The sequence below is a fragment of the Canis aureus genome, chromosome 13 (assembly GCF_053574225.1).
Source record: "Canis aureus isolate CA01 chromosome 13, VMU_Caureus_v.1.0, whole genome shotgun sequence".
Classification (NCBI taxonomy): domain Eukaryota; kingdom Metazoa; phylum Chordata; class Mammalia; order Carnivora; family Canidae; genus Canis; species Canis aureus.
In genome coordinates this window covers 13,071,149-13,094,910 of record NC_135623.1, presented here as the reverse complement: position 1 = coordinate 13,094,910, position 23,762 = coordinate 13,071,149, and the positions used below count along the sequence as shown (strand labels likewise).

Here is a 23,762-nt window from a genome sequence, read left to right as displayed (position 1 = left end):
CTTTATTTTTTTTAAAGATTTATTTATTTATTTATGATAGACATAGAGAGAGAGAGGCAGAGACACAGGAGGAGGGAGAAGTAGGCTCCATGCCGGGAGCCCGACGTGGGACTCGATCCCAGGACTCCAGGATCACGCCCTGGGCCAAAGGCAGGCACTAAACTGCTGAGCCACCCAGGGATCCCCCAAGGAGATTCTTCTATGTAACCATAATACGCTTTTCATAGTCAAGAAGTTTAAGAGGGATATGATAAAATATGTATAATGCAATACATGTTCACATTTTTGCCAAATGTCCCAAAGCTGTCTTTTACAGAATTTTTTTTTTCCAGTTCAGTATCTGACCCAGAATCATGCTTTGCATTTAGTTGTCTTTTTACCCCGTTTAATCTGGAACAGTTAATTCTTCTTTCGTGTCTTGACTTCAATGTTCCTAAAGAGTGCCTGCCTGTTTCCTACCCTGACCTTGAATTGGGGTTTGTCTGGTGCTTTCCGTGCTAGTTCTGCACCCCTCAGGTCCTGCACCTTTGGCAGAAGTGCTACCTAGGTGACAGTGTGTCCTCGGGGCTTCATACCAGGGAGTGGAGGGCCATTTGTCTCACTAAGATGATATTTTGATTGCTTGATTAAGGTGTCCTGTAATTGCTTTTAAGTGTTTAAATAATCTGGGGGTTTTTTGTTTGTTGTTTTCCTGCCAGACTGTGAGCTGCATGAGGGCAGAAGCCATGTCTAGAGCTCCACCTCCATCTCTGGATCCACCAAGCAAAGCAGGTTTAAACTGGGGATGTGCACCTGCCCTGCCCCCCCTTCAGCCTCACAGAGCCTCTATGAGGGACTGAGACCTCAGATGAAGAAAATGAGGTTTAGAAAGGGCCTGGCTCCCTAACACAGTGATTTCCTCCCACTTTCACCTCACCTGAACTGTCCCTCCCTTCTAAGACTCTCTAGGGCTGGCACCTGGGAAAAGCCCGCCCCTCCCAGCCCCCCCCCCCCAATAAAAATTGGTTTCAATGGAAACAGAAATTCCCCCAAAGAAGGAAATCACATTAGCTGTCCAGAGCCTAGGGGCTGGAGGAGAGAGGTGGGAGGCCCTATTTGCATTTTTTCCATTAACAAGCTAGAGTCAGAGCTCGCTTGCCTGGGGAGATAATTTGAGAGGGAAATCTTTGCATATTTTATTTAAAAGCACGCTGCGTTAGGCGGGTAATAATGCGGAGTGCAGCGATTAGGTGAGGCCTGCGGGCGCCGGGGGTGGGGTCTTTTCCTCCCTGGCTCCCACCACCCAGCCCACCCCCAAGTCCTGGGAACCAGCCTCCTTGAAGGAACAGCCTCCTTAGGCCTCAGAGGCCGGTCGGGGCTCCAGCCTCAGTCGCCTGGACACTTTCTTGCTGAGTGAGCCCAAGAGGAAGGGCTCCCAAACGGGGACACTGGCCCTGCGGTTCTCAGCGGCTGGGGTGGGGGTGGAGTGGGGTGGGGTGGTGGTGGTGGGGATGGGGGTGGGGATGGGGGTGAGGTGGAGGTGGTGATGGGAGTGGGGGTGGAGTGGGGTGGGGGTGGGGTGGGGTGAGAGATGGGAGTGGGGGTGGAGTGGGGTGGGGGGGTGAGGGATGGGAGTGGGGGTGGAGTAGGGGTGGGGATGGGGTGGAGTGGGGTGGGGGTGGGATGAGGGATGGGAGTGAGGGTGGAGTAGGGGTGGGGATGGGGTGGAGTGGGGTGGGGGTGGGGTGGGGCGGGGAGGGCAGTACCGGGCTCTAGGGGGGGCTCTGAAGATGTGAGAGAGGTGCGTGGGCTCAGCCACTGCGGGGGGCCCTAATGGCACCTGGCACCTGGGGACACGATGCTAACACCAGCTGCCCGGGGCACGCGCTCCCGGCGCGCATGCGCGAGCCTGGTCCCTAACTCCTGCCGGGGCTGCTAGGGCCTCTGCCCAGCCCTGAGGTCGCGCGTGGGCCAGAGGGGCCGGGGGCGGGGGGGCTCCACGAGCTGTCCCACTCTGTGCAAGTCACTTCACTTCGCTGGAGTCTGTCCTTCCTCTTTTTTTTTTTCTTTAAAGCTTTTATTTATCTGTTAGAGGGAGGGAGAGCGTGCAGGAGGGGGGCGGGGGGTGCAGCCTCCCGCTGAGCTCACAGCCCTGCGCGGAGCTCCTCACAGGGCCCCGGGATCATGACCTGAGTGGAGAGCAGATGCTTAACCCACTGACCCCCCGGGCGCCCCTACTGCCTCTTTTATTAAAAAGGCACAACAGTGTCTCCTCCTCGGCGAGAGCAACGGGGAGAGGGGGGGGGGGGAAGGTTTCAAGTAGGGGGGGGCGCAGTAGGGGACGTGAGGAGCTCCTGGGGGTTAGTGACCCTTCTCCCCGCCCAGTTTGCGAGGCCAAGGCGACCCTAACCGGTCCCTGCTCACCAGTGGGGGACTCATCAGGTCACAGGTCGGTTAACCCTGCTTGCCCTGGACCGTAGCTTCGCCGCCGGAGAACGGCCTTCGCTGCACCTGCCAAATACCAGAACCGGAGGCGACTTGAGATAATCTCAAATGTTATGAGGCGGCCCGGTGCTAGAGGTTCTGCGGGTCCTCGCCGTGTCCAGCCGGGCCAGAGCAACCTGCCTTCTCCATCCCCTCCACCCCCGCCTCGGTCCCCTCCTCCGTTAGGTGAGGGCAGGGCCATTGACTTGCCTCCCCCAAAATGCTTTCGCGTGCGTGCACCTCCCCCCCCCCATGACCTAGAAGGTCTTCTAAAGAATTAGGGGAGTGTCTGTGCGTCTCACACAAAAAGAAGTCTCATTATGGAGAAGAAGGTGATGATTGCACCTGAGACGAATTGGGGGGAGGAGAGGGGTAGTGGGGAATCAATAAAAGATCCTGTTCCTGTCTGCCTGAGTTTGGGGATAGGAAGGAATTCGAGGTGGGGGGAGGCTGGGGGGCTCTATGGGTATCTGCCTTCCGCTTGGGTCAGGACCCGGAGGTCCTGGGATGCACATTGGGCTCCCTGCTCAGCAGGGTGTTTGCTCCTCCCTCTCCCTCTGTTCCTCCACCTGCTCAGGTTCTCTCTCTCTCTCTCTCTCTCTCTAATAAATACAATCTTTTTCTCCTAAGTCACTTAAATAAACAAAATCTAAGGAGGGAGAGGAAGAGGAGTGGGAGGGGAAGGTGGCTTGTGAGTCCTGGGAGGACCCGTGAGGATTCCAGGCCCTCTGGGCCCAGGAAGCAGAATAAGTAGGACCTTCCCTTCCCTCCATTTTCCCCTAAGAAGGAGGAAACCGTCATTTAAAGCATTAACTGGGGGGATCCCTGGGTGGCTCAGCAGTTTGGTGCCGCCTTTGGCCCAGGGCGTGATCCTGGAGACCCGGGATCAGGTCCCACATCGGGCTCCCACTGTGGAGCCTGCTTCTCCCTCTGCCTGTGTCTCTGCCTCTCTCTCTCTCTGTGTCTCTCAAGAATAAATAAATAAAACCTTTTTAAAAAATAAAGCATTAACTGTATAAATAATAATAGTAAAGCATTAACTGTAGGGGTGCCTGGCTGGCTCAGTCAAAGAACGAGTGACTCTTGATCTTGGGGTCATTAGTTCGAGCCCCACATTCCGTGTACAGATTTCTAAAAATAAGTCTAAATTTTTTTTTTAATTTAGAGCATTAACTGCAAAAGTGTACCAGGAGGCAGACACCAGCTATCATTTCTCCCTCCCCCTTCCATTCCCATGGCAAGCTCCCCCTCTTCTCTGCTCAGAGCCACTTAGCCCCAGGTGGGCTGGTGGGGATGTTCCCTAACTTATAGAACCCTTCCTAAGTGCAGATGTTTCTCGGGCAAGGAGTGTATAACCTCGCTTCTTCCTGCTCAGGGTTTGAGGGGGAAGGTGAGAATGCAGAATAGTTTGTGGGGTCCTACCATCAATGGAACCCACATAAAGTAACTTCTGTTTATTCACCTGTAAAATGGGAAAATAGAGAAATGGCCCCTCGGAAGGCCTGAAAGACACCCATGCCCCTCGTCTGCTCTTTATCTCTACCTTATTCCCACCCGCTTCTCTGTCCCACCCCCACTCCCATCTCCCCTCCTTCCCACCCTGTTCCCCAGCTCCTTCATTCACAAATATTCCACTTCCAGGAATCCTAAAAGTAGAACCTCCCATGGAAAGTATTCCCAACCTTGATGAATAAAAGCAACCTTCACTTTTCTTTTTAAAAGTTACTAATCAGATAAAAAAAATAAAAAGAAAAAATAAAAATAAATAAAAAGTTACTAATCACAAACGATAAAGGTGACCATTTCAGTAGACTTCATTACAATGAATTTCAAAACAGCATAAAAGGGACACCTGGGTGTCAGCGGTTGAGCATCTGCCTTTGGCTCAGGGTGTGATCCTGGTCCCTGCATGGAGCCTGCTTCTCCCTCTGCCTGTGTCTCTGCCTCCCTCTGTGTCTCTCACGAATAAATAAATAAAACCTTAAAAAAAAAAAAAAAGGTCAGCTTCTGAAATAACATTTGCTTCTAGAAAGGGTGAAAAATCATAGCAAGACCAATTAACAAAAAAAAAAAAAACCCACAACGCATTGGCCTGTAACAATTTTGCAATTTATAAAGCAATTTCAAGAGCACTTTTTTATACTTATAATAATCCTGTAAAGTAGATGATACTTGCTTTCTTACCCCCTTCTAACAGATGTGGGAGCTGAGGCTCCAAAAAATTAAATGACTTCGTCTCTTGGTCACAGGGCTAATGAGCTTGAGAACAGAATGGAAAGCTAGTTTTCTAAGGGCCACAGGGAAGAGGAGGGGAACAGAGATGGGAAGTCCCGAGGGGCCTGCTTGAGGTGAATGGGATGAAACCAGACACCACCGAGGTGGGAAAAATACACTCAGGACAGGATGCTAATGGCATTTGGGCGCGGAGACATGCACCTGCATGTTCTAGTTGGAGCCTGTGTTGGGCTCTTGCGGGGCCAAATTCAGTCGACACCAAGCAGGCCCTTTTGAGGGACTTGTAGGCTCCCGTGATGATACCCAACAACCCTGGTACAGAAGCCCTCTTTCCAGAGGACTGGCTTCTGGGGTGCCCAGGCTGCACCCGTTACTACCCCATATGCCACCAAACCATGAAGGTGCTGGGTGCACCGCAGACAGAGGTATGCCTGGCACACAGACGAGTGGGGTATTTTACCGACCGTAATACATGCCCCAGCATCCCAGGAAGTGACGTGATGCCAAACTGTTGAGAGTGAACATTTGTGACAGTTGTACAGACAAAGCCCCTTTCTGCACCGCAGTTGCTGGCTCAGAAGGACTCCTCTGTCTTTGGGGCAGTGGCCTGCTTCTGAACCCTCCGGCCCCGGGCCTGGCTCCCCAGGGCGAGGCCCCTTCCCTGTTCCTACAAGGCCCTTCCCCTCACCTTCTTTCACCCATTCTCCAGGTTGACACCAGCTCCTCTGTGAACTCTTTCTTGATCGGCCCTTACCTCCCTCATTGCACTTTCCACCCCAGATGCAGTCTTTCCATTCTCCACGTTCCCAAATCTGATCTCCGGAACACTCAGTCGATAAAGAGGATCTATGGAAAAAGGGTTCCCTGCTCAAATAGATTTGAGAAGCCCTTTTCATACAGCGCTCTCCTCTCAGGAACTCACAAGACATGCGGACACAGTAAAGGCCCTGAGGAGTCCTGCAGTAGAGGAGAAGAGGTCTGGTTTGCATGGTTAAAGCCGGTGTTCCCCAGGCCCCTGTGATCTCGGAAATCTTTTACTTCCTGCCTATTATTCTGGAAAGTGTTTCCATAGCCCTGCGTACACAGTCCTATTAGCACTTGTCACACTGCACTCTGATTACTTATGTCTGGGCCTGCCTCCCTGGAGAGACTGTGACATCCCTGCGGCCGGGACTGTCTCTGCTCCACCTGAGTCCCCAGTGCCTAGCGGAGCCTGGAGCCTGGTAGACAGCAACAAATATTTGTTCAATGCAGGGATTTCCTGTCTGGGACTAAGATGAGGACCTGAAGGCAGCTTCCGGGCAGTGCCTGGGAGGAGGTCTCTGGTGACAGTGGTGACGGGAGCAGGGTGACACAGATCCGCTTGCAGACTGTGGGGTTCTAGGCCTTCTGGGGATATGATCCGTCCTGAGGGGTCTGGGACAGAGGGTGTCCAGCATCTCTGGGGGTTCAAGCCCCTCAAGTGGCCTCTGGGGCTGCCGTGGTCCAGGAAGGGCAGGACCTTGTTCCCGCGGTGTGGGTAAGGCAGGGCCAGCTGGAGGGGGGGGGGGCCTCCCTGACTCAGCCACTGCCCTGTGTAGCTCCCTGGACCCCGGGGCGCTGAGGGCTGGTTCTGTGAGGAGCGAGGCCAGGCGGCGATTTCATTCCTTCCCCTGAGAGGAATCAAAATCCCCGTGAGGGCTCTTGAGGGAGGTGTTTGTGGACCAACCGGGAACCTGCAGCCCCGCAGGCGCTGGGGAAGATGGGCCAGAGGGAAGCAGGGAAGGCCTGGCCTGGGGAGTCAGCGGAGAGCTGCGGGGGGGCGGGGGAGCCCAGCAGGAGGGCCTGGCGAGGCCCTGGGGAGGAGGACCTGTGCTGAAGGTGGGGAGGGGGGCGGGGGAGACGGGGGTGGGGGGGAGGACAGGGGTGGGGGGAGCCCAGAGGAGGGGCTGGAGAGGCCCTGGGGAGGAGGAAGCGCGGCATCTGGTGACCCAGGGCCCAGGGTGGCTGGTGGGACCGGAGGCGGGCTCAGCTTGGGGATGGGGGGGGCTGGGTCCTGCGCACCTGGGGGGCGGGGCCTGAGGACGTGAGGCCGGGAGGGCGTCGCGGGGTCACCGGGAGGGGCCCCGGGGGAGGTGGAGATCCCCGGTGCTGGGGGGGGGGATGGGGGGGCGCCAGCGGCCGGGCCACCCCCGCGTTCTCACCTCCGCGCCCCAGCGGGGAGCCCCGCCCGCCGCGCCGCCTGGGTTAATCCGGCAGTTTAGGGGCGCTGCCCCCGCCAGCAGGGGCGCGGGGAGGGGCGCGGGGGGGACCCGGGGGCGGGGGGCGGCAGCTGTCCCGCGGGGCCGCGACAAAGGGCCTGCTGGCTGCGGCTGAGCCATTTGAGCCATTTTCACGCCTGTTGGGATTAGGCGCCGGGCCTGCCCCTCCCCTGCCCCCCCCCCCCCCCCCCCGCCCCGGGCTTTGTGCTGGGGCGCGGGCTGGGGAGGGTGCCAGGTGTTGGGCCACCAACGTCTCTACCCCGCTGCTCGCATCCCATGGCCCCAGCCCTCCCTCCTCTCCGGTGGGGGGTGCACCCTATAGTGGGATGAACCCCCTTTCCTGGAGTGGTTAGAGGGCCCTAAGCCCGAGCCGGCGCAGGGGTGAGGTGGGCGGGAGAACCCCCCAGGCCCGGAAGAGAAGCAGACCCCCTGGGGGGCACCTCTCCCGGGCGGGGCACCTTCTTTCCCCTGAGAGGGGGGAGCATGCATGCAAGGTCTGTGGCCAGAAGTGTGCATTTGTGAACGTGAGCGGGTTTGTGTGTGTGTGTGTGTGTGTGCTCGTGCATAGGTGTGCGCCTCTGGCCTCTATGTCTGGGGGCGGCCTGGGAGGTGTGCACTCGTATATGAGTGTGGGTTTGAGGTCTGGCTCAGACCCCAGAGCACCCCCATCCCCTGCTCCTCTGCTCCCGGCCACTTCATTAAACTCCCAGGGTCTGGGATTCCAGGCCCTTCAGCAAGGCTTTTCATAGACAGTGCGTGGCCCAGCGGCTCCTGCTACCTCATGCCCCTCCTCTCCAGCTCAGGAGCAGCTCCCAGTGGGTGGGCTGCTAAGGGCTCAGGTGTGAGCCCTTTCCATGTGTAAACTCGTTTATCTCTCACACAATCCTGTGAAAGTACAAATTATCCCCATTTGAGAGCTGACAAATGTGAGGCACAGCTAGTAAGGGAGGATCCGAGACAAATGGGTCCAATTTGCACTAGACATCACCATCCTCTGTGGCTCCAAACTTTTACTCCTTCTCTAGGCCCTTCTTCCTCCAGGGAGCCTTCCTGGATCAGGGGCTCACAGATTTCGCGGCTTCCTGGTCCTGTCACCTATTCATGGCGAGATTAGGAGCCGCCAAAGGCTTATGGGGCCTGGAGACAGGTCCCAGGCTGCCACCAGGGGGGTGTTGGGCCTCCAGAGCCCCGCGGTGGGGGGGGGGCGCCCCCAGCACGTGCTGCAGCCTCCTTATGCCCCCAACTCCTTAAGCTCCTCCCTGGTGCACGCTTCTGTCCCTGCACCCCAGGCTCTCACCACATCTGCCACACGTAAGGGCAACGACCTATTAGGAGACATTGTGGTCACAGAGCTAGGCCTCTGTCTCTCCCCCAGCACCCAGGCCGAACTTTCTCCCCACCGGACCCTTCCACACCTCACCCTGTCCCTGGGGCCTGCTCAGGGGCGGCTGTGGCCCTGCCCCTGTGGGTCTGGGGGGTGCACCCCCAGCTCGTCCCTCCTTCCTCCTACCAAGCAAGACTCCTCAGGGAGCCCCAGAAACCCGGTTAGACGTCCCTGCTCCTGGTCATGGGACTGGCTGGCTGGCTGGCGCGGGTGGCTAACTGGCTAATTCGGTCCCTAGAGCACAAGCCTTCCCTCCTATCACAGTCCCAGGGACTAATCTCCACCCAATGACTTTAAAACAACCTCCCAAGGAAAGAAGCTTCTGGCAGAGATCTGCACAGGGGCCCGCTTCCCCTTCTGAGGCCCAGGGAGGCTTGCGTCACCCCTGGGGTGTTAGGCTCCTCTGTGCGCTCAGGCTAGGCCTGCTCAAGGGCGCAGCGGGCTCCACAGGCCCTGGTGGCTTCTAATGCCCACGAAGCACCTCCAGGTTCATTTCCTCATTACAGTTGGCACCGTGAAGAGTCCGAAGCAGCCTAGAAGGCCTCTGGACCCTGTCTGCCCCACACCAGAAGTAGAGCAGAGGCACCGGCACTTCCCGCCATCGGCCTCCAGCCTACCTGCTGGGCGACGGCATCCACTGGGGTCTTGCCTCAGTTTCTCTGCCCCCACACTCTGCTGGCCTGGCTGCGGTTCTAACTCCCTGCTCTCGTCCAGTTTCTCCTCTCACTTCCCCCCCACACCAGGGGCTGGACCGACAGGGGCCCCATACAATTCACCACACTGGTTCCTTGGTCTGGCTTTATCTTTTTCTTGGTTCAGACAGCTTTTTTATGGAAAGGAATACTAGGCAGCTTTATTTTTAAAAAGCCTTTATTTTTTTAAAGATGCCTTTCAAATTTTAGACTCCAACTCCATAAGGAAAAATTTGATTTCTGTAAAAGAAACATTTAAGTGTGCATCACAAAAGCACTATTTATAACAACTCTCATTAATGCGGTTTACTATGTGCCAAGTAGAGTTCTGAGTGTTTTGCATATTATATATTCATCTAATCCTTGCAGCAACCCAATGAGGTAGCTGCTACTATTGTCCCCATTTTAAGATGAGGAAACTGAGGCACAGAGAAGTTAATTCACTTGCCCAGGGTCACGGAGACAGAAGCAACGGTGCCAGCATCCAAATCCAAGGTCTGTGCTCTTAACCCCTGCCTGTGCTCATGAAGAGCCTTCATACATTGAAGAAAGACCCCCTCTAGAAATTCACTATCTTGTGCTCTGAGAGCTTGACGCTGTCTCCTTGTTAAGAATCTCCACGGCTAAAGTTGTTAACCTTAAAAATAAAACTGTCGGTTATTTTCCCCAGAAAGATGGGCCTATTTGACAACAGCAAAGAATTGCCATTCAGAATAAACAAGCTTCAGCAAACTGTAGACAAGTTTGGAGACCCAAGGAGAAGAATGCTCCTTTATAGAGGAAAGGGGGGAGTTGGGTCAAGACCTGTTAGAAACAAACAATACATTGGCCTCACTCGGAAGCTTGAAGTGCAGTGGCGGCCACTGGCTGAGCGGTGACAGTCTCTCGCTGGCTGGGCTGTTGCCAGGCAAGGAGAAAACATTTCTTCCTTCTGCTTGGGCAGCAAAGTATAGGCTTCTTCCTGTTGGGAAAGCCCGGTAGACCCTTCCTGTTGGTGATGGAACGGACTAGGAGAGATGGGGAGAGCTCCCCCTTCTGGCCTCCCTCCTCCATTTTATTTATTTATTTATTTATTTATTTATTTATTTATTTATTTATAAAATATTTTATTTATTTATTCATGAGAGAGAGAGAGAGAGAGGCAGAGACACAGGCAGAGGGAGAAGCAGGCTCCACGCAGGGAGCCCGACGTGGGACTCCAGGATCACATCCTGGGCCAAAGGCAGGTGCTAAACCCCTGAGCCACCCAGGGATCCCCGCCCTCCTACAGTTTAAATGAGGTTTCCTTTATTTTTATTTTTATTTTTTTAAAGATTTTATTTATTTATTTATTCATGAGAGAGAGAAAGAGGCAGAGACACAGGCAGAGGGAGAAGCAGAGAAGCAGGCTCCACGCAGGGAGCCCGACATGGGACTCCAGGATCACATCCTGGGCTAAAGGCAGGTGCTAAACCCCTGAGCCACCCAGGGATCCCTGCCACAGGCAGAGGGAGAAGCAGAGAAGCAGGCTCCATGCAGGGAGCCCGACACGGGAGTCGATCCCAGGACTCCAGGATTACATCCTGGGCCAAAGGCAGGCGCTAAACCGCTGAGCCACCCAGGGATCCCCACCCTCCTCCAGTTTAAATGAGGTTTCCTTTATTTTTATTTTTTTAAATATTTTATTTATTTATTTATTCATGAGAGACACGCAGAGAAAAACGCAGAAACACAGGCAGAGAGAGAAGCAGGCTCCATGCAGGAAGCCGGATGTGGGACTAGATTTCGGGACTCCAGGATCACGCCCTGGGCTGAAGGCAGGCACTAAACCACTGAACCATCCAGGGATCCCCAAGGTTTCCTTTAATTAATTTTCAATTATTTCGGGATGCCTGGGTGCCTCAGTGGTTAAGCATCTGCTTTTGGCTCAAGGAGTGATCCTGGGGTCCTGGGATCGAGTCCCACATCAGGCTTCCTGTGGGGAGCCTGCTTCTCTCTCTGCCTGTGTCTCTGCCTCTCTCTCTGTGTCTCTCATGAATAAATAAATAAAATCTTAAAAGAATTTTTTTCAATTATTTGAATTTAGCTATAGCTCTCTGCTGGAACAACATCCCTCAATAAGTGGAATTTGTTAAAATTGGTTCAATAATTTTGTTTAAATGGCAAATGTCAAGGTGACAAGAATTATTAAGAGTTATTAATACCTTGGGGCTCCTGGGTGACTCATTCTGTTGGTCGGCCGACTCTTGATTTCAGCTCAGGTCATAATCTCAGGGTCCTGGGACCAAGCCCCCATCAGGCTCTGCATTTCGGTATGGAATTTGCCTAATATTCTCTCTCCCTTTCCCTCCTACTCTCTCTCTCAAATGGATAAATAAAATCTTTAACAACAACAAAAAATACCTCGAGTCATTGTTTCAGTGAAAAGTACACTTTGTGAGGTTTATTTATTTATTTTTATTTTTTCTTTGTGAGGTTTAAAATACATGTATCTTGTTGGGGAGAAGTATAGGGGAACATTAGATTTCTCTGAAATGTTTCAGTTTACATAAGAAGAACATAATTTTTATTTGTGTAATTAAAAAGCAATAAGAGTGGATCCCTGGGTGGCGCAGCGGTTTGGCGCCTGCCTTTGGCCCAGGGCATGATCCTGCAGGCCCGGGATCAAATCCCACGTCGGGCTCCCGGTGCATGGAGCCTGCTTCTCCCTCTGCCTATGTCTCTGCCTCTCTCTCTCTCCCTCTGTGACTATCATAAATAAATAAATAAATAAATAAATAATAAATAAATAAATAAATAAATAAATAAATAAATAAATAAATAAAAAGCAATAAGGGCAGCCCCGGTGGCGCAGCGGTTTTGCGCCGCCTGCAGCCTAGGGCGTGATCCTGGAGACCCTGGATGAGTCCCGCGTCAGGCTCTCTGCATGGAGCCTGCTTCTCCCTCTGCCTGTGTCTCTGCCACTCTCTCTCTCTGTGTGTGTGACTATCATAAATAAATAAATAAATAAAATAATTAATTAAAGAATTTGTCAAAGAATTAAAAAAAAAAGGAAAAAAAATGTGCCTCTATTTAATCAATCAAAAAATGCCTTCATGGGATCCCTGGGTGGCGCAGCAGTTTGGCGCCTGCCTTTGGCCCAGGGCGCGATCCTGGAGACCCGGGATCGAATCCCACATCCGGCTCCCGGTGCATGGAGCCTGCTTCTCCCTCTGCCTATGTCTCTGCCTCTCTCTCTCTCTCTGACTATCATAAATAAATTTAAAAAAAAATGCCTTCTGTGGTAGGCAGCCTCAGTAATTGCCTCCTGGCGATTACAGCCTTATAGACCCTCCCTTTGAGTAACTTGCTTTTTTAAAACAATTATTTAATTATCTGAGAGAGAGAGAGAGAGCAAGAGCATGTGAGCAAACGTGGGTGAGTGTGAGGGAGGAGGGCCCGAGCGAGAGAATTTCAAGCAGACTCCCTGCAGAGCACGGTACCCACATGGGGCCCCATTCCATGACCCATGAGCTCATGACCTGAGCTGAAATCCCGAGTTGGATGCTTAACCAACTGAGCCACCCAGCCACCCCTTGAGTATCTTGCTTTTAACCAATAGAATATGGCGACATTGAGAGGTCATCCCTTCCATGAGTAGGTTGCAGAAAATCCTGACCTCTGCTTGCTATTTATTGCTCCATCACCTTCTTGGCTTGCATGCTTTGGTGGGCGAGCTGCTATGTTGGAAGAACCCATGTGGCAAGGAACTGAAAGTGACTTCCCTTGGAGAACTGAATGCTCCAACAAATAAGACCCCAGACCCTGGGCTGACTCTTTGGCTGCAGCCTTATGAGAGATTCCTACAGAAATTGTGAGATAACAAATGTGTATTATTTTACGTCCCTAAGTTGTGGGGTAATTTGTTATGCAGCAAGAGATACTTTATACAGATGAATTTTTGAGAAGCTAATTAATAAATCATCATACAAACCAATGTAAGACAGAAGGTCGGGTCTAGATTGGCACAGTGAGTCTCGGAAATCATATGCATGTACCTAACCCCATCTGTCAGAACCATCTGAGGAGCCTAACTCAGTCTTTTGCAGTCAGGGCACCCTTCAGGGAAGTGGTGGCTCTAGGGCAGGGTTGAGTAGGAGTGTGGTGGGGAGGGAGGGAGCATATGTATCCCTCACCATCGATGCCTACCGCCCCCTATCTTCAGGCCCAAAGGTGCCTTAGGACAAGGGTAATCCCATAAGGTGCTGTCAGGCTGAGGCCAAGTCTCCTCCGTCAGACTGAGAGGCCTCTGAGGAGAAACTCTTTGCCACCCCCATCAGCCACAGCAGGCTGGATTCCTCCTCCCCGGTGACTCCCCCTCCATCGGTCTCCTCGCTCCCAGCCCAGAACCCTGCTTATAAGGGCAATTCAGATGGTGTCGAAAAGGGGCCACCAGGCACTGGGTGCAACAGAGACACAAACTCAATAAATGCATTTCGCTGCCCCAGTTTATTCACCCTGGCTTGGCCCAGAGACCAGGTTCAACATGCAAGGGTGAGACACAGAAGTCCCCAGGACCATTGCTTCAGCCTCAGTCCCAATACCCTTCACCCCCCCACACCTGTCAGGGATAGAACTCCTGAGAGGCAGGAAGAGTACCCGCATTTTGCAGACAGGGAGACTCAGCATCATGCCTCTGCTCATCTACCAGGATCCTGCATCCTCATGGCTCCCAAAAGCAAAGCAGAGCCCCTGGCTGCTTTAGTCCTTGGTTGTCCCCAGAATTCACCCACTCTCCGTTTCATGGGAACCTGTCAACCCCCGCTGAAAGGGCCATGCAGTGACCGAAGGGTGATGACCCAGTATCCTGAGAGTTTCCAGGGGCTGCGCTGCCGGCCCCCCTGTGCGCCCTGGAAGGCTGACCACGGCTCCTCTGGGCCCAGGCAGCCCGACCGCAGGAAAACAGGCCAACCGAATCTGACCTCCCGCGACGCTAAAGCCGGAGGGGGACAGCAAGTAGAGGCACAGAGACGAAAGGGAGCTTTCCTTCCCCGGCAGTCTTGGAACCCCTTGTCTGGCCCTCGCAGGCGCGTCAGCACATTCGCTCTTATCAGAAGCTTCAATCTATATGACCTGCAACAGCTCCTTGGACGTGGAGAACATGGAGAAGCTGGTTTGTCTCCAGGTGGTAGTTTAGAATCCGCATTCTCCTAGTCCTCACAGGGTCTGCAGCTGTCATCTCCCCTCCCCATCTCCCCCCCCCCATCTCCCCCGTGCCCTGAGGCAGAGTCCAAGGGGGACAGTCCTTTATCTTCTCTGATCCCCATCCCCCCGTCCCTGCCCCAGTGGCCATCACCACCCCCAGCGCCCCTCCCTCATTCTAAGTCTCTACCAGTTGCCAAAACTGTGGCCAAAAAGCCGTGGCAGGCCGGAGCAGCCCCCACACCTCCCACAGCGACTCTACCATCGGGGGACAATGGCCCTAGTAGAGCAAAGTCAGAGGGAGAGAGCAGGGGGTGGCCTGGGAAACCTCAGGGGCCTGGGTCATCCACACCCGCACATATGACTGCAGGCGCCCCTCCTCTGGACCGATGGGACCCTGTGGAGAAAAGAAGGCTGGGGTTGGCGATGGGAAACACAGGGTGGGGAGGCCCCAGAGAAGCAACTGAGTACGGATCTGTAGATACTTGCTTAGGAGTTGGCCTGCAAACACACATGCTCCAACTACACACTTCCTGGGCCTGGCCCTGCACACGCAAAGGCACTTTCACATACACCCACCACAAGCCCACACACTCAAACTCACTCATCTGCACACACACCTTTTGCATATATATCCTCGCTCACGTACACATATGCACAAGCATACCTGTTCACGCCTACATATACACACTCACGCCTTCCTACACGTGTGCTGTAAACACATGTGTATGCATTCACAAGTAGGCCTGCACCTAAGCTGGCTTTGTGGACACACGGTACACAGGTGCTGATTCACACAGGCCTGGCTGCACGTTAGCACATACGTCCTCACTTTTGCTTACCTGCACTCACGCCAGCCAAGGATCATGTACTTACTTGTGCGCAACCCCACACATGCCTGCAAATATATCCATGTACCCCTGCCCCCCGTGGAGGCACACCCTTAGCCCTGATCCTGGGGCCCAGATGGGGCCACCCTCTGTTGGAGGCAGCGGATGAGCTCCTTCCGGTTGTCTAGGATGGTGTCGAAGCTCTCCTGCAGACGGGTCTGCTGGTCAACCAGCTGGTGCTGCAGGCCACGGATCCACTGCAGCAGGGCCAGGCGACGGTACATCACCAAGTGCACGTGGTGCTTCTCCTTCTCCTGCTCTTTGTAGCGCTCCTGAGCCTGCAGCTGCCGCACCGCCTGGGCCACGGAGGGCAGAAGGGGATCCTGAGGGCCCGGGCCCCGAGGGGTGCCGCAAGCGGGCTCAGGACTGCTGCCGCGGCTGCTGGTGCTCAGGGAGCTGCTGGCGTAGCCATTGTCCTCCAGGGGGGAGCAGACGGTGCTGGCCCCACTCATCTTCTCGAGCTTGGCCCTAGGGATCTCCTCCCCCTCTGGTGGGCTGCGCACCTCCCCCTCGGCAAGTCCAGGGGCCTGGAAGGCCTGGTTGTCAGAGGGCAGCTTGGAAGAGCTCCTCATCAGCACGGGCTCCCCTTGGCCTGGCATCCCATGCCAATTCTCATTGGCGTCTTTGGCACTCGCCAAGAAGTTCAAGTTGCTGTCTGGCTGGAGCTCAGGCTGACATCCTCCAGGCGGGGCCCCAAGGAACTGGGCCCCCTCGGCTACCCCTGGCTGGATGGCAAACATCTGGTCTGCAAAGGGGAAGCAGGAGAATGAGTTAGAGTAGGACTGGGTCAGGGGTGGGGAATGGGGTGCCCCAAGTCGTGGCAACCTCGCTGCCGGGGTGCGGGGGCAAGGCCGCGGGTGGGGGCCAGAGGCTCCGCTTCAGTCCCTTTCCCTCTGACAACACCTCCCCTTGTGGCTCTCCTCCCCTCCCCTCTCTCTGTTGGCTCCATCTCCAGCAGAGGCTCTTCTCAGCCCCCTGAGGCAGGTTGTCTGCCCAGGACCTCATCTTCTTTTTTTTTTTTTTTTTTTTTTTAATTTTTATTTATTTATGATAGTCACAGAGAGAGAGAGAGAGGCAGAGACACAGGCAGAGGGAGAAGCAGGCTCCATGCACCGGGAGCCCGACGTGGGATTCGATCCCAGGTCTCCAGGATCGCGCCCCGGGCCAAAGGCAGGCGCCAAACCACTGCGCCACCCAGGGATCCCAGGACCTCATCTTCTGCTGGAGCTTTAAGCACCATCAGGTGTTGGCGACTCTCAGATGTGTCTCCAAGCCCCGATCCAACTGCTATCCGACTCTGCAACCAACCACAGGCTCCCCAAATTCTGCATGTCCCAACCAGCTCTCCCTCTCCAGTGTCCTCAGCAAAGTGGCCCACCCTCCATTCAGTCACCCTAGCCAGAAACCTACGTGCATCCTGGGCTCCTCACTCAGCTGCCTTCCCCCATCTCGCTGGCCACCAAATGCTGACAATTCTTCCTCTAAAAACCTGTGTGTCATGGCCAACATGCACATGACAAAATGTGCCAGAGTGGCTTGGCATCAGGGAAATACACATCAAAACCACAACGAGATCCCACCTCACACCGGTGAGAATGGCTAGAATGAACAAGACAGGAAACCACAAATGTTGGAGAGGATGTGAAGAAGGGGGGACCCTCTTGCTCTGTTGATGGGAATGGAACTGGTGCAGCCACTCTGGAAAACTGTGTGGAGGGTCCTCAAGAAGTTACAAATAGAGCCACCCTACGACCCAGCATTGTACCACTGGGGTATTTACCCCAAAGAGACAGATGTAGCGAAATGATGGGACACCTGCACCCCAAAGTTCACAGCAGCAATGTCCACAGTAGCCACACTGTGGGAGGAGCCACGATGTCCATCAACAGACGATGGCTAAAGAAGACGCGGTATGCAGACGACGGAATATGTCTCAGCCATCAGAAAGGATGAATACCCGCCATTTACATCGACGTGGATGGAACTGGAGGATGTTGTGCTGAGTGACATAAGTCAACTGGAGAAAGACAATCATCATATGGTTTCACTCGTATGCAGGGACCATAAGGGAAGGGGGGGAGACTGAGTGGGGAAGATTTAGGGAGGGAGACAAGCCATGAGAGAGACTCCTGACCCTGGGAAACACACAAAGGGGTGCGGAAGGGGAGGTGGGGGGGCATGGGGTCACTGGGTGACGGGCACTTTATGGGATGAGCACTGGGTGTTATACTTTATGTTGGCAAACTGAATTTAAATAAAATAAAATAAACAAAAATAAAAAATTGTATGTGTTCGCAGAGATCAACCCTCACTTTCTCTTGGTTCAGGCCATTTCTTACCCGGACCTACTGATTGCCACAGCCTTTTCACTGATTTCTCTGCCTCCAGTGAAAAATGTAAACGTGGTTTGTCGTAGCTCCGAGCTATGCGCTCTCTAAACTGCTAACCGTCCAGGTGGCCTACGGGCTGCGCTTCTAGGCCCTTGCTCACCCCTCCAGACCAGCCCCTTCCACTCTGTCTCCCTCACCACCCAGACTGCTCCAAATATGCCGTGAATATGCCGTCATCGGCTTCGCAGGATTCCCTGGCCTCTGGTACCCCACCCTTCCCTTCCCCTGTAAGCTTCTCCCTTGTCCACCCAGCAAATTCCTTTCTGCACCTGAAAGCCCGGCCCTCCTCCCTGCCCCTCTCCAGGCTGTGGGGTCAGCCTCCCCCACCGCCCCAGCAAACAGAGACAAGCCCAGTTAGATCCCACCACCCCCCCGGGGGTCCCTGCTGCACCCGAACACAGGGCTTGGTTTCGTGTCCCTGGAACATCGTTGATGGTCAGTAACTGCCTCTATTTAGTTGTCTCAGTTTTGGACAATCTGGAGCTAGCAGCCTGAGCGTGAGGCCCCCGGACTGGACATGTGGGTTCTTCTATGTGCCATTGTCCCAGGAGCCAGCGAAGCAGCACCAAGCAGGTGTCCTCGCACAGCTGCGGAGGGACTCAATGGGGGAGGAGGACTGCAGCCGGAAGAGGGAGCCAGCTGAGCAGGAGTCTCCAGCCCCCACCCCCATTGCCAAAAGCCTCTCTCCTGACCTTGTGCACGTCCCTCCACCTCTACTATCTTGTGACCCCCCAGCTCGTCCCATCCCGAGGCCCCAGAGGGAGGGCATATCACCCCACTCTTTCCTCCCCAATAACCACTTTTACCAAAATTAGGGTTTCAATTGACAAGAGGTTTCTGTCCACCGCAAATTGGCTGAATTGGGGAGGATTAGAAAGCTAGAGGATGATGGGCAGCCCAGGGCCTGACCCGGGAGACCCGGGGTCGAGTCCCATGTCAGGCTCCCTGTGTGGAGCCTGCTTCTCCCTCTGCCTGTGTTTCTGCCTTTCTCTCTCTCTAAGAATGAATAAATAAAAAATTAAAAAGAAAAAAAAGAGGATGAGTGAGAATGAGGGCCAGTGTAAGTACAGCGGGCACTAGGAGGTCTATGTGGGTGGCAGGGCCCTCCTTACACCCTGGGGGTGTAGGATGGTGCCCCTGACCTACGCCCCCACCCCCAGCAGTCTTGGAGATCTTCCCCGCCCCAAGATTTTCTCTTTTCCTGGGCTGGGCAGGACCACGGGGGAGGCTGAGAGGCGGTGGCTGCGGTGCTAAGGCTCCCGGGGTTCTCAGAGATGGCAAGATGGGAACCCAAACACCCCAGGATCAGGCTTCCCTCCAAGCTAATCTGCCAGTCGTTGGGTGTGGGGGGGAGATAGGGGTGGGGGGACAGGCGCTGGGCTGGGGGAGGCCTCCCTTCCTGCCCTGCCCTGCGGAAGAGGGCCTCCCCGGGAGTCTGAGGACAGAGACCACCCTTCCCGAAGCTTCAGCGGGAGGCAGCCTGGCGGAGGCTGCGACCCCGCCCCCTGGGGCTGGGCCCCCAGCCTCCCCTCCCCGCCCCTCTAACCCCCTCCCTTCCCCTCCCTCCCCTATCCCCCCTCCCGGAGCTGGGCCCCAGCCTCCCCTCCCCTCCCCGCCCCCCCTCACCCCGGGGCTGGACCCCCAGCCTCCCCTTCCCTCCTTGCCCCCCCCACCCCGGGGCTGGACCCCCAGCCTCCCCTCCCTGCCCTCTCCCTCCCCACCCCGGGGCTGGGTCCCCAGCCTCCCCTCCCCGCCCCCGCCCTCCCCTCCTCCCTCCTCCCCTCTTCCTCCTCCCACTCCCTCTCCATCCCTCCTCTCCCCCCCCCCCGCTCCCTCCATCCCCCTTCCCCCCACCCCGGGGCTGGGCCCCCAGTCTCCCCTCCCCTACCCTCCTCTCCCCTCCCCTCCCCCAGACTCACGGCCTGGACGCGCGGCCGGCGCTGCTGGCTGTGCTCCCCGGCCGGGCGGCGGAGCTCGTCCCTCCGGGCTGGGGGCGCGGCGGGGGGCGGGGGTCCTGGGTCGGACCTGGGGGGCCCGCGGGGCCGGGCGCGGGGTGCGGGGCTCCGGGGCGGCGCAGCGGCGGCCCAGGCCGGGGCTCGGGAGGCGGGGGGGAGGGGGGGCCGCGGGGGGCGGTGGCGTCAGCGCGGCGGGGCGGGGCGGCCCGGCCCACGTGGGCGGTTCGGGGTTCGGGGTTCGGGGTTCGGCCGAGCAGCCCGCGCCCCGGAACCCACTCCCGCGCCGCCGCAGCCTGGCCGGGCCTCCCGCGCGGTGATGCATGGGCTGACTGCGCCCCCGGGCCCCTCCGTCGCTGGCGTCACCGCAGATACAGGGACATCTTTCAAAAGGACGATGGGGTCACGTCAGCAGCCTCCCGGCAAAGCCGGTCAGACTGGGTAAACCGAGGCGCAGCTCGGGTGGGCGGCAGGTGCGCGCCCGTTCCCTCTGCCTCGACCTCTCGTCCCCTCCCCACGTGCGCAGCCCTCTCCAGATAGACCCCTCTGACCTCCTGGGCCACAGCTTGGGCCTCCTGGACCTCCTTCCCTTTTTTTTTTTTTTTTTTTTTAAATTTTTTAAGTTGGATTTTTTTTTTTTTAACATTTTACTTATTTATTCATGAGAGACACAGAGAGAGAGAGAGAGAGGCAGAGACACAGGCAGAGGGAGAAGCAGGGTCTGTGCCCTGAGCTCTTCCCCGCTTCCACCTGCTGAGGCCTGCACCCCCTCACTCCCCTCTTCCTAGGAGGCCACGGGAAGGGTTGGGACCTGGTTTCCAATCCGAGAGGATGGAGCTGGGTGGAGTCGGTGCTGACTCTAATGATGAGAAAGCACTAGCAGGTGTTGAGGAAGTTCCAGCTCCTCAAAATAAGTCCCGGGACACATTTCGGCCTCTGGGCATCCACGTGAGATTCTAGGGGGTCCCTTCCATACCCCACTTTACCAAGCAAAGCAAGCAACTGGCTACACCTCCTTCATGTCCTCCCCCATTAAAAACAAAATAAAACTAATATAGATTCATCTTTGAATCCTAATACCTCTTTTTTTTTTTTAAGATTTTATTTATTTATTCATGATAGTCACACAGAGAGAGAGGCAGAGACACAGGCAGAGGGAGAAGCAGGATCCATGCACCGGGAGCCCGACGTGGGATTCAATCCCGGGTCTCCAGGATCACGCCCTGGGCCAAAGGCAGGCGCCAAACCGCTGCGCCACCCAGGGGTCCCTGAATCCTAATACCTTTTAAAACACTCTGGTCTTTCCCTCATCTCTATGACTCCCCCCCCCCCCACCGCCCCTCCATCGTTTGCTATTTTTCAGACCTCAGCCCCATTTCTACATCAGGTGCTGAAGCCTAACTAGTCTTGTTTTTTCCCTCACTCACTGCAAGCTCCCCTTGCCTTTAACCAGGTGACCAAGGGGTCCTCGCTCTTTAGGACCTCGGCGGTCTGGAGTCATGTGGGTCTTCCCGCACCATACAGCTGTGTCAGATAGGTAGTTGTTCCGTGGGCCCAGAGCCACTCCCCCTGGCCTCTCCCGTGGACTCCATCTCTCCCAGATCTAACCGTGTGGCTCCAATGGAAGCCTGATGAGCCCAGGGATGGGACCCCCACTCCAGGTGGGTTAGTGTCCCTCTCTGGGACTTTCTGAAATAAAAGGAAGAAGAAGCAGGGAAGACATGAGGGCAGGGCTGCAGCAATCACAGTCCCTGCGTGGGAGTCAGTGGGCAGTAGGAGAACATGATGCTCGCACACGGAAGTGGAGACAAAAGGTGGAAGTCCTGGTGATGTTCCGGTCCCTGCTTCCTGAGGCCTTTCTATATATTCCCATAAGGTCCCTCTTTTGCCAAGCCTAACTTGAGTGGAATTTCCTTCACTTGGCAATCAAAGAATCCTGAGTAACACAAGAGCACACGGTGCTCAAGGGGGTGCCCCACGGGTCCCTCTCATGGACCTCTCAGCCCTCATTCTAGGGTAGCCACTCTGCTTCCCCATGGGAGCCCTTATCAACCCAGCTTACACTGGGACCTCCTTTGAAATGCAGTGGAATCATGGGGGTGTCCTGTCCTTAGAGACATTTCCCCCAAGCCACTGAAACCTCCTGGTCTGTAGGGGCTACAATGGTGGAGGCAGGAAGCAAACTCTTGGAAAAAGTCATCAGGTACAACCACACGTACCTCTGCCTTTTCATACAGACTGGCTCCAGATGACCAAGAAGTCTATGCCGATTGTTGACGTAGAGTCTACTGTACTCTGTGGGGCAGCACACGGCCTGGCTCAGCTGACGCAGCCATTGGCCTTTGCGGTGTTCTAGAAAGCTACTCCTTCCTAGAGAACACGATCTCTGCACAGTCGGGTGAATTCCAAGGGCGTCGGATTGTGGTCTCTCTCCTTAGTCAAGGGTAAAGCTGTGGGACAGGCCAGCACCGTGTAGTTAGGGCCGCAGGTGCTCAGTGGTCCTGGGCAGTCCATCGTTTACAAAAGCCGGGAGCCTTGAGAACCAAAACCCCCAGGAAGGCAGGGCAGCCACGTCTGCGTGATCACAGACAAGCAGATGTACACGTGTGTGTGATTCATTCACCAGAAGATTCCACAGTCAGGATGCCGAGGCATCCGTCATTCGATGTTAAAAGCGAGCATCTGTGGCTGTGTCCACCCCGGCTACATAGATGGCAGGGGGCTTGATGGGCAGGGACACAGAAATCCCCAGAGATGGCCAGCAGCGGCCCGAATAGGCCAGCCCTGGGCAGTGGGGACAGGTCCTGGACAGGCAGGCAGATGTCAGAGCCAAGAGAGGCTAGCAGGGGGTAAGTAGCCAGATCCAGGTTCGAAGGGCCTAGAGCGTCAGGCAAGGGTGGGGAGGAGTATTTCTACCCCCGGAAATAGGATGGCGTAAGAGCTCCTCCTGTGGAGGGTGAGGGTAGGATTAAAAGGTTTCAACCTCCTGGACTTCACTCCTCTTGTCCATTCACCCCCTGCAGCAGGGCTGTGCTGAGGGGGGACTGGGAGCAGAATCAGAACTGGCAGGTCCCCCCACAGCTCCAGGCAAAAGGAGGGAAGGAAAGGCTCCACAGAGGGCCTGCTTGAGCCAGGCTTTGAAGGATAAGCAGAAGCTCCCCAAGAGAGAGCGGCCAAGGCCCGGGAGACCACGTGGTGTGTATACCTGGAGTGTGGCCAGGGTGGCCCCGGTGGGAGGGATGTGGGGGGAGGACGTGAGGCTACAGTGGGCCCAGGTGTGAGGGGCCTGTCCCCCCCCCCCCATTCCTGCGGGCAGCAGGGGAATACCCCACAAGGCCGCAAGGCTTCGGCGGCCCAGCAGAGGACAGGCATCTGTGGGGAGGGAAGCTGTTGCTTCCTGCCTTGTCCTGTTTCCCTGGGCCCCCATCACCCCCTAGCACCCCGGGGATTCACCAAATCAAAGCATTTTCAACTTTGCAGATTAAATCAAGACGATGTGCCTTGGACACGGTAAAAGCACTGTGATTGTGAACATCGCCCCTTGCACTCCCGGTCTAGGCCCGGCCGGAGGACCTCTGAACCATCGATGTACCCGGCGGTCGGGCGGGCGGTCGGTCGGGAAGGCACATGAGAAGGAAGCTCTCAGTCCCCCCAATTAGCTTGTCCTGGGACAGAGGCCCACAGCGCTGGTGACCTCGTTTTTCAAGCATCTCTCTGCTGCTTCTTAAAGCTACAGCGCTGCTCTTGTGTCAGGAAGCCGCTGTGTGATCACTTTAGGGAACTCGCTGCCACCTACCTAACAAGGCTGTTTTCTCAGCTGTCAAGTGAGGGGCAGGTACCTCAGATCTGAAGTCTTAGGGCGCTTTTTTTAAGCCTTGGAATCCACCTCACCCCCCAGAAAATCTATGCAGCAAACCCAGACGGAGATCTTGTCCCCTCCCTGAACCTTCCACCCTAAATGGCTCCTGAGGAGGCTGCCTGAAAGCTTCTAAAGCTCCTGGGGGGCACAATTTCAGATGCCCGGCCCCACAGGAACCAGGAGACCTGGCGTTCACCACCCCTGCCTCCCCTGGGGCTGGGTAGTGGACACTCTCTTTTTAGGGCACCCCAGGGCTGACCGGCGTCTTGGGAACCCTGCTTCTGCGAGGGGGGGCGGGCGCGGGGGGCAGCCGGCTGCATCCGAGGGCCCCGCGGCTGTGGGAAATCCCAGAGCCCACGCAGAGGGGGCGAGCTGGAGAGGAGGGGAGGGCTGGGAGCGCTGGGAGGACGGGGTGTGCGCTCCATGCCTCCCAGCAGCTGCGCGGGGCCCTAACCCCGGGCCTCCCCCCATTCATCAGCCTCACCGCAGCCGGGTCT

The 23,762-nt window shown here is 55.8% G+C and overlaps 1 protein-coding gene across 3 annotated transcripts; it reads right to left on the bottom strand.

The window, feature by feature from the left end:
• Positions 1-13,462: 13,462 nt before the first annotated feature.
• Positions 13,463-19,542, bottom strand: C13H1orf216 (chromosome 13 C1orf216 homolog). 3 transcript variants are annotated; one of them, XM_077844787.1, is made up of 3 exons: positions 19,374-19,542; positions 15,116-15,809; positions 13,463-14,571 (listed from the first exon to the last, which is right to left on the bottom strand). In XM_077844787.1, exon 2 carries the CDS (start codon positions 15,802-15,804, stop codon positions 15,118-15,120), a length of 687 nt encoding a protein of 228 aa, XP_077700913.1. In that variant the 5' UTR covers positions 15,805-15,809; positions 19,374-19,542; the 3' UTR covers positions 13,463-14,571; positions 15,116-15,117. The 3 variants fall into 3 exon arrangements, with proteins under 3 accessions (XP_077700913.1, XP_077700911.1, XP_077700912.1); XM_077844785.1 differs by lacking the exon at positions 19,374-19,542 and adding exons at positions 16,845-17,081; positions 17,846-18,144 and having other exon boundaries at positions 13,463-15,809; XM_077844786.1 differs by lacking the exon at positions 19,374-19,542 and adding an exon at positions 17,846-18,144 and having other exon boundaries at positions 13,463-15,809.
• Between the last annotated feature and the right edge of the window lie 4,220 nt (positions 19,543-23,762).